The sequence below is a fragment of the Atta colombica genome, unplaced genomic scaffold (genome assembly GCF_001594045.1).
Source record: "Atta colombica isolate Treedump-2 unplaced genomic scaffold, Acol1.0 scaffold100, whole genome shotgun sequence".
Classification (NCBI taxonomy): Eukaryota; Metazoa; Arthropoda; class Insecta; order Hymenoptera; family Formicidae; genus Atta; species Atta colombica.
Window position 1 is genome coordinate 1,685,110 of NW_017259185.1, and position 10,501 is coordinate 1,695,610.

General features: G+C 30.4%; 1 protein-coding gene across 1 annotated transcript in view; it reads left to right on the forward strand.

The window, feature by feature from the left end:
* The window catches only part of LOC108685561 (ATP-binding cassette sub-family C member Sur), a 15,063-nt gene that overhangs the window by 2,979 nt on the left and 1,583 nt on the right, over nt 1-10,501 (forward strand). The window contains exons 2-26 of the mRNA XM_018190415.1: nt 1,072-1,332; nt 1,568-1,670; nt 2,073-2,300; nt 2,782-2,973; nt 3,056-3,202; nt 3,331-3,528; nt 3,726-3,863; nt 3,925-4,087; nt 4,319-4,497; nt 4,577-4,702; nt 4,923-5,160; nt 5,303-5,408; nt 5,516-5,777; nt 5,852-5,989; nt 6,318-6,560; nt 6,683-6,918; nt 7,163-7,228; nt 7,326-7,394; nt 7,475-7,563; nt 7,696-7,913; nt 8,237-8,458; nt 8,631-8,812; nt 9,123-9,294; nt 9,620-9,854; nt 10,314-10,441. Of these exons, the coding sequence (XP_018045904.1) occupies nt 1,072-1,332; nt 1,568-1,670; nt 2,073-2,300; nt 2,782-2,973; nt 3,056-3,202; nt 3,331-3,528; nt 3,726-3,863; nt 3,925-4,087; nt 4,319-4,497; nt 4,577-4,702; nt 4,923-5,160; nt 5,303-5,408; nt 5,516-5,777; nt 5,852-5,989; nt 6,318-6,560; nt 6,683-6,918; nt 7,163-7,228; nt 7,326-7,394; nt 7,475-7,563; nt 7,696-7,913; nt 8,237-8,458; nt 8,631-8,812; nt 9,123-9,294; nt 9,620-9,854; nt 10,314-10,441 (4,339 nt within the window). The remainder of the gene's footprint in view (nt 1-1,071; nt 1,333-1,567; nt 1,671-2,072; nt 2,301-2,781; nt 2,974-3,055; nt 3,203-3,330; nt 3,529-3,725; nt 3,864-3,924; nt 4,088-4,318; nt 4,498-4,576; nt 4,703-4,922; nt 5,161-5,302; nt 5,409-5,515; nt 5,778-5,851; nt 5,990-6,317; nt 6,561-6,682; nt 6,919-7,162; nt 7,229-7,325; nt 7,395-7,474; nt 7,564-7,695; nt 7,914-8,236; nt 8,459-8,630; nt 8,813-9,122; nt 9,295-9,619; nt 9,855-10,313; nt 10,442-10,501) is intronic.

Consider the following 10,501-nt stretch of genomic DNA (forward strand, 5'->3'; position numbering starts at 1 on the left):
ACGCACGCACACGCGCGCACACACACACACACACACACACACACACATATGCACACGCACGCACACGCGCGCACACACACACACACACACACACACATGCACACGCACGCACACATTAAATCGCGAAAAGAGTAATTCAATAATTATTCAATTTATTGCTTCCTTCTGTCTCAGATCGTACATCAGAACTTGTTTCGACCTTATGCTTTCAGTCGTTTACAAATTAACTAATTCAGTGTACATCGCTCGCGATTATCATAAAATTAACAACAAGCTACATAAATAGAATCTTCAATATTTCTCAGTGAATCTTTTTTATATATTTTCTTTTTTAATAAAAGTGGAAATGAAAAATATGAAATAAACACGCTACATCTTTTTATCTTAATAAAAGAGAGTACGAAGTCAATAATTACTTACATGCTCATTACTATGTATCCCCTAATATACTTCAGTTTTAAATTTAACTTACTAATACAACATCAAGTATCTGCAAGTATGATATAAGTTGATGTCAATGATGTCATTGGCACAACATAACGATAGACTCGGGAAATTGCAAGCGAAATGACTCAGAGGCCATTCAGGTTCGTTAAGACGCGTACAAACCCAATCCTCTCATCATACACGTTTATCCGTCGAATACATAATATGTCTACATACCTAACGTGATTACAGAATGTATTCATATAACGAGATATCTCGCCAACTGTTTTTTTTACATAAATTATTCTGCAAAAGTTCAACTATTATTAATACTGAATTAATTCTACATTAACTCGTATATAAACAAATTAATAATATATTATAATAAGCAATTCTTAAAATTTTTCAAATAATTCTTAATATTTTTCAAATATTTTAATATATTTGTTTATATTATTATTAACTTTTAAAATTTCCAATCTTTTCTTACTTATATTTCTAATGCAAAAAGAATGTTTTCCTCAATTGGAAGAAAAATTTATTTTTTTTAAGTTTAGAAACATTTTTTTTAAAGCAAAACAGAATATTCAAATATTTATGACATGACTATATCATTATAAAAATAATATCAACTTTTTTTCTTAGGCTTTTCAAGTCGTTATTGCCACTTCACACAAGCAGAACTTTAATTTGTATATTATTACTGCTGAATCTCTTATTGGAACTGTACGAGTCCATACTGACAACGATTTCACTATCGTTAATCTTAACAATAATTGCTATATTATTTTGTTGGATATTACATCGCGAAACCGAAATCAGGGATGGTTTCGGTACCGCCGCATCGGGAGGTGGATTTGCGGTAATCGGTCTTACGCGAGCATGGAAGTTTTTATACTTATGCAGGTATATATTACTAATAATTATTAAGATAAAATACATAAATTTACTAATTATATTTCGATCTTTCTCTCCGATTAATGTTATTGAAACTCTTCACTTTCTTATATTTATATTATAAAATATTACTATTATTTATATGTCAATACTTTTTTGTAAGATCAATTAACGCTTAATCAATTGTTATTAATAATAATTAACTTATCTCAAGTTTCATATTTATTAAAGTACTATTTTTTAGATTTGGCCTATCCATTCGATACATTCGGGTTGCAACAACAGGGATCACCGCCGCTTGTTGCGGATTGCTAGCTATTATTGATTCTTATACCCTTTATCGTATGGTAAAATTTAATTATTTATTATATCTTTAAGATTCTTTTTGAGAGAAAATTACTCATAAAAAGTATTTCGTTCTACAGAAAATACTATGCTATCTAATTATTTTCTTAAACATTTTTTCTCATTATGTTCTTCTTCAGACGCGAGAAAAACTTTTCGAAATGCATACTATCGGAGCTTACAAAACAACTTGCAAATGTTCACCAGAGACGTATTAAAATTTTGCCCATCTCGTTTTGCGTTTACGACTTTCTCAACTTAATAAAGACAAACAGCATCATTTTACTACTCCGTCTTTTCCCAGCGTAGAATATCGAATGTATAAACATCGCGTTACCTTGCCTGACATTGCAGCTCATTTTCTCACTGCAAATATATTTGCGACGATAATGTTTCGTCATTAGATGCAGAAAAGCAGACAGTACACCGTTAAAAGGCCCGATATTGTACGGAACTCTTATGTGCACTCTACCTCACCGTTCCTCAGCAAGATCACCTTCCACTGGATGACTGATCTATTACTGCGTGGTTATCACACACCACTCGAACTCCACGATCTTGGGCAACTTCCGGACGAAAATACCACGAGGAATCAGTTTGAACGTTTTCGCGACATTTATGAAACTGAAAAGGTAACAATTTTCGTTTCTTTCTCTTGAAAAAGATTTCACGAGAAATAATCGATCCACTCTCGTAATGGCTACGCAATTCGAAAATGATTAAGACATTTAATTATTATACATTACATTAATAAGCATCATAAAAATACAACATATATTGTTATTATATACTCGTTATTATATTTAATATTAATATTTATTACATTGTTTTACAAAATTTTAATTGTTTTTAATAATTAATAAAATAAAAGTGTTGTCTTGTTAAATAATATAATTAATATTAATATTAAATGTAATAACTTATGATAATCTGTAGATAATATATTTATTAGTGTAATATATATATAATAATTAAATATCTTCGACAAGATTTTAATTTGAATAATTATTAAAAACGTTTCTAATAATTACTAAAATTAAAATTTTGTCATAAGTCGCTTTTTGTCAGTGAAATCTACATATTGTTTAGTATAAATCGAACTTAAATTTCTAGTTGAGATGCCGTGGACGAAAATTGTCTTTATGGAAATGTTTTTGGAAACGGATATGGTTAACATTCGCGGCAGGTAGTATCTTGAAGCTCTTCGGCGATGCTATGACTTTGGTGGGTCCTATGACAATTCCGAAGATCGTTAATTATGCATCAAATTTGCAAAACAGCACAAATGAAAATTTTTTTTCGAAGGTATCGACACATTTCTCTATTGTCTTTTAAATTCTTTATTTTTCATTTTAATATGCCTAACTCTAAAGGATTAATTTTCTAGGAAATTTTGACATTTTCCCAAATTCTGAAAAATGGGTATTTCTTGGGGATCGTAGTTTTTCTTGTCACCATTTTGCAAAGCACATTGAAACAAGCCTCTACTCATGTGCTCTGCGTCGGAGGAATACGTTTGCGAATAGCTCTTCAGGTATTTTATCATGAATAATGTTTAATTTATAAATTATTTATTTTTCGTCATTTTTTATACGCTCAGACATCACAAAAATCGAACAAGACTCATTGAAATTTTTGTTGAAATTTTGTTGAATTGTTTAGGCATTGATTTATGATAAGGCTCTTCGATTGTCTTCATGGAGTATCTCTGAGGAAGAGAAGCCTTCTAATAAAGATAAAGAGCACTGTTATCAACAAGCAGCTGATGTTGGAACTGTAACAAATCTCATAGCCGAAGATGCATATAACGTAATGAATTTCTTCTGGATCGTTCATTACATCTGGGCCGTTCCATTAAAAGTAAGGACATTTAAGTGAAGTATGTACGGCGTATATTTTAATACTCATCACAGAGAAAAAAATGTTTATCAAATTATACAAATATTATCGCAAAATAAATTACAAGTATAATTATTAATATAATAAAATATAATTTAAACAATTATTTTATGATTATTTTATAATTTTCGAGATACTTTCATTTAATTTGTATACAGATTATCGCTATCATTTTTCTTCTGTACTTGAAATTGGGTATTAGCGCGATTATCGCTGTTATTTGCTGCATATTGATCGTCACGCCGATGCAGCTACTTCTCGGAAAACAAATGTCCGAAAATTCCAAATCCATAGCGGTAAGAAAGTGAAAATTAATTTTCCTTTTTTTGAGTCTTCAATTTTCTTCAATCTTTCCAGGAGAAAAGCGACACGCGCCTTCGTCTACTTAATGAAATTCTTCAAGGAATACGACTCATTAAGCTACGTGCTTGGGAGAATCTCTTCGAAGAACGCATATATAGAACCAGGAACGAAGAATTGAAGCTGTTGAAAAAGGATTCTATATATTGGGCGCTTATTAGTAAATATACATACATATATATAAAGTAATAATTCCATTCTTTTCTTAAAACGTTTATTAATTATAACAGACCTTTCTAGACTTTTATGCTTCAATTTTGCGCAGGAAACAAGAAGATAATCTGAAAAATTGAAACATTGAATATAATATGAAAAGTTTTATAATTTAATAAGCATTTTAATAATTTAATTGAAAAAAATAAGAATGTAAGTTTATATATTATTATTGCAGACTTCCTAACACATACTTTCTGCGTTCTGGTAACTCTCTTCACATTCGGTATTTATTTCTGGTTAGAGGAACGAAATCTTGATGCGGGAAATGTTTTTGCCAGTCTCGCACTCTTTTCGCAACTAACTGTGCCGCTCTTCATCTTTCCGGTGATAGTACCGATTATCATCAATGCCATAGTGAGGAATAACGTTCTCGAGTTAAACGACTTTTGAAATTTAGTCCCCTTAAATTTGAGATATTCCTTCTCGGTTGCAGATTTCTACAACAAGGCTAGAAGAATTTTTTCAGCTTCCAGAGATAGTGAATATTCTCCCTGAATCAAATGATTATAAATCAACAACGGATATATTGTCAAAAGCAAATTCGTACATTGATAATGATGTGAGTTTTTAAATAAAAGGTCTTTAAAACTAGTTCACTTTATTTTTATTTATATAAAGTAGTTGTTTGAAATTGCATAAAAACAATAAATCAAGATGATTAAATTAAAAAAAACCTTTGTATAATTCTGCAATTGTATTTTTTCATATTTTACAAATTGAATATTGAATGTATTTGTTTCGACAATTCAGATTGAAGTGACGCATTATTCTCTTCACAGACAGAAGCAATTAATAGCGTTACAACTTTTGGATCGTTGGACAATATTGAAGAGGACGAAGAAGATCCACGATCAAGTATCTTCCGTGAATTCGGTTTGCCAATTGACTCCTCAATTGATACAGTATTCGAGAAAGATTCAGAAGTGTCAGAATCTGTCCTTAAAGTCACACCAAGTATTTTCATCTGTGGGTCCGACGAAAATATGTTGATGGTTGACGCTCTCAATTTTCCGCGAGGTAAATATATAACGCTAGAAGCAAAGGTATTAAATAAATATAATAATTGTTTGTCATAATTATTTTTTAGTATTGTTTGTCATAATAAATTATTTTTGTTTTTAAATTAATTATATTTAAATATAATAAACTATGTTTTTAGGACAACTAACGATAATAGTGGGAAAAACCGGAAGTGGAAAGACCTCTTTATTATTGGCACTCTTAGGAGAGATTCAGAAAACAAGCGGAAGTGTGGAATGGACTAAGTAATTAAAATAAAAAAAAAGAAAGAAGAGAAAATAAAATCTGATAGACCTTAATTATGACGAAAATACATTTTCATTGATTAAAAATATTTCGTATTTCTTTTCAGGGGTCTGAAGATTGCTTACGTGGCACGACAGCCATGGCTTCAAAATGCAACCTTGAGGGACAATATTCTCTTTGGATCTATGTATCGATCGCGAAGATATCGCAATGTCTTACACGCGTGCGCTCTTCAACCGGACGTAGACATACTTCCTGGTCGAGATTTGACCAGGATTGGTGAACGAGGTATTAATTTGAGCGGCGGACAGAAGCAAAGGGTTACTATAGCTCGAGCTCTTTACAGCGACGCCGATGTCGTTCTCCTGGTTTGTTTGTTTTGTATGTCTAATTTTTCATGTAAAAAATTTATATGCTGATAAAAATTAAAAATTGCTTGCAGGACAATCCATTATCGGCATTAGATCAGCACGTCGGTCAGCAAGTTTTCGATTACGGTATTAAGAAGCTCTTGTTGAGAAATGGTCGAACAGTGATTATGATCACTCACAAATTGGAACTATTATCAGCTGCGCATCAGGTTTTATTTTATATTCTTAATACTAATACTTTAGTTAAGTTTTTAAAGATTTTATGCAAATCAAAATGTTATTTTATATTTACTTAGATTGAAATTTTTTTAATGAAATGAATTTTTTTTAATTATAATTCTTTTTATTGATATATATTTGTTATTTTTTTATGTATGTTATTAGATACTTTGAATTAAAAAAATAAGTAATTTATTTTTTTCTTTTTATACTTCTACGTGGATATCTCTAATTGTCTATATTTCTTTATGCATATATAAAAAATAATTTATGTCTATTAAAAGATGATAAAAAAAGATGATAAAAATATATTTTAAGATAATTGTTATGGATGGCTGTCGAGTTCGTGCAGTCGGAACAAAATCGAGCATTGAGGATACTGATTCTGAATTAGCGGCAGAGTGGCGAATCGTGAATACGAAACATCAAGACGAGAATCAATTTCAAAAAACTGCCAAGGACAGATGGTCTTTAATTAAACTAGTCTATAGAATCGGAATGAATAAAACGAAAAAGCATGACGATGACGAATGGTGGACCATCGATCACGATGCTTATGTGGTAAATAATAGAAAAAGCAAACATACATATTAATGACATCTTTGAGATTTATATATGGATATAATTTTATTACTAACACGTTAATTAATCTGAATTGCGAATTCACTAACCAATTTTTTTAGAATCCGCCAGCATTCGTACCTTTAAGATTACGCCGAACAACTTTATCCAGATCGAGGTACTGGAGTCACGTTCTCACAGAACTTTTAATATCAGAGGAAGAATGGGATACTGATAGGAAACGATCGAAACCGCACCACGATATTGTCAGCTTGAGTCTTCAAGCACGAAAACGACCGCCGATTTTCCGACAGAACAGCACGCCGATTATTCTCGAAAATCGACACGTGCCATCAAGGTATAAAGAATTTTGAAAGATCATTTTTCTCTTTTGAACATATAGCATACAATTAGATAAAAAGTCCGACGAGCCAATTTATAAATTTATTTCAAATTGATCTTTCTTTAGCAAAGTTTCGTAAATTTTTCATTTTTCATTTAAATATCTCTTTATGATTACAAAATAATTTCCGTGAAATAACATACAACTATATACTTTTTACACAAAATAAATTCCCTGTTCAAGTTTTAATTTTGTTTAGGAAAAGGAACAACACTTACAACAACGGACAGTCCAACGGTGTGCTAAAGCAATTCTTCTCTGCTAGGTTTTAAACTTTTTTCTTTATATATAAATAATGTGATTTATTATTACGAAATATTGTTGAAAAAGTGAAAGAGGAAATAATATAATGCAAACTTTAGGTATCCAGATGAAATGGCAATGAGTAAAGATAAAAATGTTCTGTCTCGACTGATGTCAGATTCTAACAAGTAATTACAAAAGAATGAATTATGAAAAAGATATTATAAATAAGTAATTGATAATTAAATATTTTTTTGCTTCTTTTTAGAATTATTCCGCAAAATCAACATTATCATCTTCCGATGAAAAGATTATCAGAATCGCGAACTATCGATCAGACGGATGATGTGGAAGAAAGTTAGTTATTGAAATTATATATATATATATTTTTTTTTTATGTGTTTCTTTAATTTTTTACGCTCCTTCATATTTTTTTTTGCTTAAAATTTACAAACAGTATCCGTTTTAATTTCTAAATCTTTTTTTTAGCATTGAACAATGAAGACGTAGATGAACAAAGCGAACTTGAAGTTGACGATAAAAGTGGAATGGTCACTAGAATGATTTGGATGAAATATTTAAAGGCTGGTGGATGGATACCGGGACTCATTTACGCTATAGCAGCGCTGGCCTTCCAAATCCTTCGCGTGTATACTGACTTCTGGCTGTGTGAATGGATGGAGGAAAGCATTCGTTCGCCGGCAAATGTAAATAAATTTTATATATTAAAAAATATATGAGATTATCGTAATATTAATTTTACAACGATATCATATTTGCGTATCGTGCTCAAAAATGTATCACTAGAGAAACTAGATCTGCGTCCCAACTAATGTCAATAATCAATTGATGCAATTACTATTACATGCTTGTCAACATTACTAACGACTTAAGAATAATTTATTGTTACTACGAAAAGATATTATATGTTAATATTTAAAAATATAGTGATATTGTTACAATCAAAAAAGATGTACCATGCACGGATGACGTGCTCTTACAATAATTTTGAACATCGATCCTTTTTCAGACAGTGTCCTATTTCATGGTGTACATCATCATATCCGTGGGCTCAATTTTTTTATCAGTACTTTACAATGTATCAGGTCAATGGCTAGGTGCTAGAGCTAGACGAAAATTGCACGAAGAAGCTATCATCGGACTTCTTGGTGCACCCATCTCATTCTTCGAATGCAATCTCATTGGAAAGATTCTGAGCAGGTTTAGTGCAGACATAAGTGTCATAGACAAGGTAAATAGATATACTGACTAATTAAACTTCTTGTATTTTAACAATTAATTTATAGTCGCCAAAACAATTTAATATCATATATTTAATATTATGTATAAATATTGTTAAAAATAATCTAATATAAAGTCATTTTAATAGAACCTAAATTAAATTTTTTATTCCTTTTCTCAAGAAAATGGCTACGGCGATCAAGAGACTGACGTCTTTTGTATTACTCTGCGGTTCGGTGATGATCATTAATATTATTATTTCACCATGGTTCTTGATCACTGTTATACCAATTAGCTGCGCTTATTATGCACTGCAAAAATTCTACAAACGAAGCGCTAGGCAGTTACAATGTCTAGATGGCAGGTATTAATAATCATTATTATCTCATGATAGTCATTATGAAATATTAAATACTTCTTTATATTCTTTTATATAACCAAAAAGAAAAACTATAAAAAATTCTTATTAAGTTTCAAATACTTCACAAATACTTTACAAATAAACAATTAATTAATAATAACAAATAAATGATTATTGTTTAAATAAAAAATAATATGCAAGATAGCACTACACATTTGCGAGTAATTAATAAAATTAATCTAATTGTTTTGTATTCTTAAACTGAAAAATTTTCATTAATCTTTTTTTTTGACTTTCTTGTTGGAATTTCAAGTACGAGAGGACCAGTAGTAGCGCATTTCTCAGAAACTTTATCCGGCCTTCCGACATTAAGGGCATTCAAGCAAGAGAATCGCTTTATAGAGGAGATGATGAAACACCTCGACATAAACACCAATGCATTTCTTATTTTAAACACTAGTAGCAGATGGTTTGGCATCGCATTGGTAAATATAATGAGTCATATACAATAAATGTCAAAAAATGTAAATATGATTGAGGAAGATCTTTGCGACATTGATCTTGACATATGTTGTCGAAAAGGTTTGTCCTAATCGGTCTATATTACCCCAAAAAATTTAAATTAATTTCTAAACTTTTAAAATTGAATAATTAAAATAATTCAAAGATTGGTATTAAATTTATATTTTATAATTTTATTGTAAATAATAAATATATAATTTATTTATTATATAAACCATACATTGATGAAATATCTGGCTTTAGTGACAGACTCTTCGATGATTTTTATTGTCTCATAAATAATTTTAGGATTATTTGGGCGCTATTATCGTGGTAGTAGCCATTTCTACAGCTTTACTTTCTGCGGAGCTGTATCCAAGTCGCGTAACACCGAGATTAGTAGGCCTGACAATAAATTATACCCTCTTAGTGCCGGTATTGAACTGGATGATCAAGTTTAGCGCAGAGATCGAGTTGTACATGGGAAGTGTAGCTCGAATTTGCGCTTACAAAAATGTGCAACCGGAGAAGCTTCATGAAAACGGTAATTTTCAACCTAAAAGCCATTGAAACTTCTTAATTTGCAAAGATATGAAAAGCTTACATAATAAGATAAACAAAATGTATTAATAATCCGAGATAATGACGTTAATAATTTTTAATTCGTGACAGTCACAAACTAAATCCAGTAAACGATTGATATTTTTTAGTTCTAAAAATATCGTATTATTAAATATCAATTGACTATTTCGTTTTTTATTATTATCATCTATTAAAACGATACTGTATACAGTACTTCAATTGTATTTAAATATTGATCAAAATCTGACAATTAATCAACTTCCTAAAATGATTCGATGTTTTATTTGTGTATTATCGAAAACACGTATAATGTACAAATCGCTAGACAACGCAAAAATGTCTTTTACAAGTCAACTAACATCGGTTATTTCCCGTTATCTTCCTTATCATACACGTGCTAATTTTAACTGCTGGATTTTAGGTTTACGAGTAGCCAGTGATTGGCCTAATAGAGGAGAGATCATTTTTGAGAATGTCTTTTTGCGCTACGATGCTGACAGAAATCCGGTGATCACAGATTTGTCTTTAAAAATACCAGCTGGTCAAAAGGTAATCAATAATCCGTAGATAAAATAGTAGATAATATAATAATATGGGCAAAATAAATTA